Source organism: Acanthopagrus latus, chromosome 11, assembly GCF_904848185.1.
Source record: "Acanthopagrus latus isolate v.2019 chromosome 11, fAcaLat1.1, whole genome shotgun sequence".
NCBI classification, from domain to species: Eukaryota; Metazoa; Chordata; class Actinopteri; order Spariformes; family Sparidae; genus Acanthopagrus; species Acanthopagrus latus.
In genome coordinates, this window is record NC_051049.1 from 225,001 (window position 1) to 232,500 (window position 7,500).

At 45.6% G+C, this 7,500-nt stretch overlaps 1 protein-coding gene across 1 annotated transcript in view; it reads left to right on the top strand.

Annotated features, from left to right (window-relative positions):
* plppr3b (phospholipid phosphatase related 3b) overlaps positions 1 to 4,707 on the top strand; it is a 9,163-nt gene extending 4,456 nt beyond the window's left edge. Inside the window, exons 6-8 of the mRNA XM_037115246.1 lie at positions 54 to 111; positions 217 to 390; positions 1,426 to 4,707. Coding sequence (XP_036971141.1) covers positions 54 to 111; positions 217 to 390; positions 1,426 to 2,820 — 1,627 coding nt within the window. The 3' untranslated portion in view covers positions 2,821 to 4,707. The remainder of the gene's footprint in view (positions 1 to 53; positions 112 to 216; positions 391 to 1,425) is intronic.
* The last annotated feature ends 2,793 nt before the right edge of the window (positions 4,708 to 7,500 follow it).

A 7,500-nucleotide genomic window follows, 5' to 3' on the forward strand; every position in this document is an offset into this window, starting at 1 on the left:
CACATTAAAGTGATTATTGAAAACGTTTTTCTGATCTTTTTCTGTCCTGACAGGAAAACTTTCCCTTCCCAGCATGCAACTCTGTCTGCCTTCGCAGCTGTTTATGTTTCTGTAAGAAAACCTTCCTGTCATCAGTTTAAGTCACAGATCAGCTTCATCAAATGTTATTCATGACATTAAGTTAGATGATGAAGTTGATCATCTGTTTCCTTCCAGATGTATTTTAACTCAACCATCTCTGATAGCACCAAGCTGCTCAAACCCGTCCTGGTGTTTGCCTTCGCCATCGCGGCAGCGTTAACAGGTCTGACTCAGATCACTCAGCATCGCAGCCATCCCATCGACGTGTACGTAGGCTTCCTCATCGGCGCCTTCATCGCTGCTTATCTGGTGAGATGTGAAACATCTGGATGTTTTTCCCTTTTATAACTTTAATAAATGGACTCACGGTCAATATAATTTGCATTTTTTTGACAAGAATTTACAATGAAACTCTTAAATGTCAAACTGAAAACAGATTTCTACAAAGAAATGTTGATTAATTGAAATATATAATACCTTTTCAGCCCCTTTTAAAGAAACTGACTTAATTCAACAAAATCCCAGCTGGCTGGTGCTAGCAGTCTCACAGTTAGTGAACCCTCAGTATTCATGGCTACAATTACACTGAAAACAAAAAAACACTCCACACATCCAGACTAGATGCTATTTTTGGTGGACACCAAACACAGCACACCACAAACACACCATCCCCACCATGAAGCAATGTGGTGGCAGCGTCATGCTGTGGGGATGCTTCTCAGCAGCAGGCCCTGCTAGACTTGTAAAGGTAGAGGGTAAAATGAATGCAGCAACATATAGTGAACTCCTGGAGGACAACCTGATTCAGTCTGCAAGAGAACAACAACTTAGGAGAAGATCTGTTTTCCAGTAAGACAATGACCCAAAGCAGACAGAGAAAGTTATGTAGAAATGGTTTAGAGACAACAAGGTGATTGTTCTGGAGTGGCTGAGTCAAAGTCCAGACCTCGCCTGATCCCCGTCAACCTGACAGAGCTGAAGCAGTTTTACAGATAATAACTGAGTAAAACTGCAGCATCCAGATGTTGAAGCCTGACTGAGAATGATCCACACAGACTCAGTGCTGTGATCGAGGCCAAAGGTGTAACTACTAAATACTGACTTGAAGGGGGAGAAATCCTTTTTATACACATACAGTATATATATATTACGTATACAGATTTAAGAAATGAGCTGACATGAAGGAAGACAGAGTGCAGGAACAGTGTTGACGTCGGAGTCGTGTGTGTGATGCAGATCTCATTGATATGTTTGATTTTCACTTTTTAGTTTCCTTTCTCACAGTTCTATTTCAGACAATTTTCCATCTTCAGACATTTAGAAATGATTGTTTTTCTTCATCAGGCTTTTCACGCTGTTGCCAACTTCAAGTCCTCTGATGACTTTATTCCCACCCCCCCACCACCACCACCGAAAGAGGACCCTTTACGAGCACTGACTGAGCGAGGACACGAGTCCGTCTACAATAAGGGCCCTGCCTCCGCCTCAGAGAGTAACGATGAGATAGCGGCGGCTCCGGCCCCCATGGACCGGCTTGAGGGCCTGGGGCCCCTGCAGAGGGAGAAGGACTCCATGGGGAGTCTGAAGAGGGCCAGTGTGGATGTGGAGTTGCTGGCTCCTCGCAGCCCCATGGGCAAGGAGACCATGCTGACCTTCAGCAACACACTGCCAAGGGCCAGCATGAATGTTAATGGTGTGCTGGGGGCCAACATCGGCCCGGAGGACCTGGTTCAGCAGGTGCAGCCAGTGCAGCCTGTGCAGCGGCGTCTGAAGGCAGTGCAGGTTCCCATGGACCCGATGCGTTCGCAGCAGCTGGTGTCAGAGTGGAAGCAAAAGTCGATGGAGATGAGAGGGCTGAGCATCCGGGACGAGGCAGAGTGCGAGGCCAGTGAGGAGGGCTCCGAGGTGGGGTCTGTGGGGACCGACGAGGGGGGGTCTCAGCTTCCCATCTACCAGCCTGCAGTGCAGTCTGGGAGGACAGCCTCCAGTCGCAACCCCACCCCACCTCCAGGTGGTGCCAAAGCTGTGGTGACTCCCAGACCACCACAGATCCCTGAAGCAGGACCTCCACCAGTGTCCCCAAAGAGCGCCTTGACCCGGGCCAAGTGGCTCGCCATCCGGGAGAAGGCAAGCGGGGAGGGATCAGTCCGTGGAGCCGCCAATCAGCCACGACTCATGCAGGTCATCGCCATGTCAAAGCAGCAGGGCCTCCTCCCATCCTCCTCCTCGGGGGAGAAATCTTCTGAGACCACCTCCACCTGCTCCGGCACCTCCTCCACCACCGACTCCCCCCACTATCGCCCTCCATATGAGCAGCGAGAGGGGCTGGGTATCATCACCGTGGATGCCCACGCCCCTCACCATCCTGTTGTCCAAGCCCCACCGCATCCTCAAGCCCCAGCCCTCGCGGGTAACGGTAACCCTTGGGAGTGGGCGGGGGCGTCCAATGGGGGTGACCCACGAGACACCTACGACTTAAACAGCCAGAATCGGGGTGACTCTGCTGCCCATGGCAGCAGCTTCAGGCCACACCGCTCTGCCTCGCCACGCGCCACAGTCGACTCCGATCTGGCCCAGCCTCCCCCCAACCCACAGGTGGAGCTGTCAGTGGACGCCCAGCGCAGGGAGATAGCCATGAGACGCAAGACGGCGCTGGTTCTGTTGGATCGAGAGAGTCGTAACAAGACTGAGCAGGAGAACTATTACAAGAGTCTGCAGGGACGAAGGTTCAAGGATTAGTCTCTTTACCTTTAAAAATAAAAGCCTTACTCTGGTCACTAACATCACAGTACCTGACTGCAGTTGCTATGCATTTCTTCGTACGATGGAAAACTGGACTTACAGGAAACAAAGTTTGTCATCCAGGACGGAGACGACTGGTCAGTGGCTCAACACTCTGTGACCCTGTCAAAAGACACGCTGATGCTATAATTTTTGATCAAGTCACACTTGATGTATGTCAGTTTAATCTTTCAACTCCAAAAAGTCTCAGTTTGCCATAAAATATCAGAATATGTAATAATAAAGATGTCATTAGTTAAGTGACGTCATCTTTTTGAAAACTCATGGAGTTGTCCTGCATGACAGCTAACTGTGTGGTGCCGGCAGCCATGTTGCTGTTGGTGACGTTTGTTGAGTTGCTGTCGTTCACTGACATTTTTTATATTCTTTAATGTTTTATTTTCTTTAAAACAAACTGAGACAAACTGCGAAATGACCTTTTAAGTAGATGAACATCATGTGTGATTCATTAAACAATTCAAACAGGACCAAGAAGTATGTGTTTCCTCTTTGTCCCAAAGGTTGTTTCTGTGGAGACACTTGAAGTGGAGGGACGACGTCTCTCTCCTGACGTCTGTCTGGAGGTTATGTGACTTGTTTCACAGATCCAGGGACATAAATCAGGAAGTGACATCACCAGAATAAAGTTCAGTTTCCCTCAAATACATCTCCTCAAACATGGTCTTGTGACCAGTTATTAATCTCTTTTTCTTTTCTTTTCTTTTTTTAATTGAGGACCATCCAAGAGTAATAGATTACCTTCGTCCACAGTGTTGAGCCACTGAGCAGGAAGATGGAGTGTTTCCATGGCAACGTGTTCTGTGAATTAAGATGAAGAAACAAAAACTCAGAGACAATTTTAAAGATTCATCTAGAAGCACAAACATGCAACCAAGCTGAACCCTGAAGTGGATCCTCCAGACATTTCCACCAACCAGCAGCTGCTTCCTGCTGCAGGCCCCGCCCCCTATGACAGGCGTGGCCTATCACAGCGCAGTGAGACATATGGACTATGGATGTCGGAGGTCCACACTGACTATATTATCTGGACAGGTGTGTTGTTGCCTTTATGTTGTGATGGCTTGGTTGCTATAGTGATTCTCAGCATGTTTGTTTGTGTGCTGCTTTCTGATTGGTTGAAACTGTTCAGAGTTGTGTGTGAATGTGGATGTGTGTATTTATTCAGGATGGACTGATGTGAGATCACATTTTTATTGACATATTCAGAATTTAAAGATTCACTCACTGATCGTTTGCTGACACAAATCTTCAATAATCAGAAACAAAGACAATACATGTTTAAAGAAGTGACTTTAAATAAACTTTTGGTTTAAATGTATATTAAAGTGTTCAGGCCTCCGCAAGGAGAATAAAGCTGTTAAATATTTTTCTTCTGTAGTAGAAAACGGATCAAAAAGACTTTTTTCCTCTGATGATTTTCTCCTTGCGTGTCTCAACCACTGACGACAGACTTCCTGTCAGTTGATTGAAGCCGAATCAAAGAGTGAATCTGTAAATGTGAAGTACTGATGAGCCGGTATCGGGTCTGATGATGTTAATGTGTCCGTGTGTTGTTGCATGTGTCCAGTTTGATTTCAATCAGACGGACCTCCTGTTCTTCTGTGAGATAATGAGCAGTTTTTAACCCTAATGAGGGAATTTAAAGGACTGATGACCTCATCACCGCCATCTGAATGTAAAAAGCTTAATTTCTCTTGAATGTGACATTTTGTGACTGAAACAGTAAAAAGAAAAACTGCTGCTATAAAAACACTGAGGGGTGGACGCTGCATGCTCTGTGCTCGTTATCATGGAAGTTACTAATTAAAAGTTCATCTGGATCTATCAGTGTTTACAGGAGACTTTCATTATCATTGTGTCCTTGAAGATTTTGGAATAAAATAAGTGAAGGAGTGAATTCACAGAAACAGACGAGCTGCAGCTGATCTCAGTCGTCTCTCTTCCTCCTCTCACTTTCTTCATAATATGAGCTCCATGTGTTGTCGTCCCGCAGGACGTCTGTTAAACTGATCAATTAGTGCTGAAAGATTAAAGGCTGTGAGGCGTTCACAGTCAGACGGACTGTGGGAGATTTCCCTCTCAGCCTCCAGTGGACACACCAAGAAAAACACTCACTGTTAACTGAACCACTTTTTACGTTCAGGGTCCAGTAAAGAGCCCCAGCTCCAACTGGACGGCCCGAGCACACTGCTGTAGATATAAAGCTGGCGGTTAGTTCAGTCTGATGGTTCCTGTGACTGAGTCACTTTTGGATCTTTCAAGAAGAAACCTGATGAGTCTTCGGTCTCCTCCAGCTGATCTTCACTCTTTTATGGTGTTCAGACTAAACATGAAGAGAGTTTTTGTATGTGTTAAGGTTGTAAACATCACTTCAAAGACACGGATTGATGTGAGTTTGCATTTTCGAAGAAGGAATATATAAAAGTTCAGAGTTGAATATGCTGAACGTTCAGTGAAAACTTTGCGTTTGCCTGAAGCTTTACTGAGGAGGAGGAGGCGGAGCCTCCAGCTCACGAGGAGAGCGGGTGCAGATCCAGGTTCTGTAATGTTGACTGCTGACTCGAGCTGGAGGGGAAATGTAATTTACTTCATGGATGTAACATGTGTCCAGGGAAGAGAAGCTGTGAAACTACTGCTGGTGAGTAAGAGGAAATTGTAGATCCAATTTTAGGCATTCTGTGAGGAAGGTTAGCTGAAATATTGAATCTTGTCATTACCCACCCTAGACTCAGCTGACATCCGAAACTACAGACCTGCATCTCTTCTTTCATTCCTCTCTAAAACCCTGGAACATGCCATCAACAACCAGCTGTCCTCCTATCTTTCATATTACGACCTCCTTGACCAAATCAGTCAGGCTTCAGGACTGCCCACTCCAGTGAGACGAGCCTCCTCACAGTGACAGAGTCACTCGGTGCCTCCAGAACTTCGTCCCCGTTCTAGAAAAACTGGTGTCCCTCAAGTCTCAATATCAGGACCTGTTCTGGTTTCACTGCACACTAGATCACTGGGCTCTGCAGTCACATCTCATGGATTCTCTGACCACTGTTCTGCTGACGACACCAACTGTTGCTCTCTTTCCCCTCATCCTCCTCCAACAGCCACGTTGTGATGCTCATCTCTGAATGTCTGCATCATCTCTGCTTGGACAGCTGCTCATCACCTCAAACTCAACCTGAGTAAACCTGAACCCCTCTTTATCCCAGGGACAGACTGCCCTCACATGGACCTGTCAGTCACTGTCCAGGACGTCACAGTATCACCTTCATCGACTGAGGAACCTGAGCGTAATCCTCAACTGTCCTGCACCCCCAACATCATTGCTGTGGCCCGATCCTGCAGATGCTGTTGAGGGCAAATCTGATCTGCAGAGAAGTCACGACTCTTCTCTGTTCTGGAGCCTCAGAGGTGGAACCAAGTCCGGACCAGCGTCAGGACAGCAGAGTCTCTCTGTCTGCAGCAGGAGACTCAGGACTCACCTGTTCAGACTTCACCTGGACCTGCAGAGCATCACTCCCTCCCAACCACAATTTTTTTTTTAAATAAATAAAAAACCTATATGCACTTGTATGTTCTTACAATTCAATTTCAATTCAATTCAATTGGCTTTATTGTCATGAGGTAACACTGTATGCATTGCCAAAGCAAGCATTTAGAATTCAAAATAATAATGTAATAAATATAAAGGAAAACAATATTTACAATAAATTAGTTATAATCTATACCGTTGGTAATACTGTATGTATAATATGTATAACTATGATTGACTCAATCACAGTCATAGTCACAATCAATCATTCTCAGTAATAATAATGTGTGTCACTTCCTGTCTGTCAGTCTATGGCAGGCACAAAGATTGTGGAAGTTTGTGTTGAAGTTGTTTGTGTGTGTGTGTGTGTGTGTGTGTGTGTGTGTGTGTGTTGATGTTGATGTTGATACGCTAAATAGATAAATAAATAAATAAGATTGAAACAATTAAAAAGAAGTAAATACTGAGTCATGTTTCTCAGGTTCCACTGGCTGTCCTCAGGTCGTGACATGCGATGGTGAATTTAGCTGCAGTTTTCTCACATTTGGGCATTTCCCCAAGTAAATATGGGAGTTTCTGTCTGTTGTGTTTTCAAATTCAGGGTGTATTTGTTATTACATTGGGAAAGTGTTTATTTCTCCTCAGAGCCTGGTATTTGGGGCATGAGGTGAGGAAGTGTAGCTGTGACTTGACCTGTTGTCGGTCACAGTGGGAGCAGAGTCTCTCCTCCTCTGTCGACGCTTCTCTACAGCTCGGCTGTGTTACACAGTCAAGGCTTTTCTTAATTTAGGATCTCTTACTGTGCTCAGATAATTTGCTTCTTAATTTACTCCGTGTTTTAGTTGTTTCCTTCCAGTATGTGATATAGATTTCTTTTTGTTGGTTGATAGTTTGGTTTGGTCTGATTGGCTTGGTGTTGTGGTCCCGAGGCCGTCCGGGCCATGTTAGGTTGTCTGGACTGAGCCTCCGGACCAGCTGGCTGAAGGAGCTCTTCTCTGGCTTCAGCTCTTGGCAGGTTAGGGCTTTGCGATGGTATGTCTGTTTGTATGTATGTCTATTTTTAGGTGATTGTAAAATTTAATTGCTCT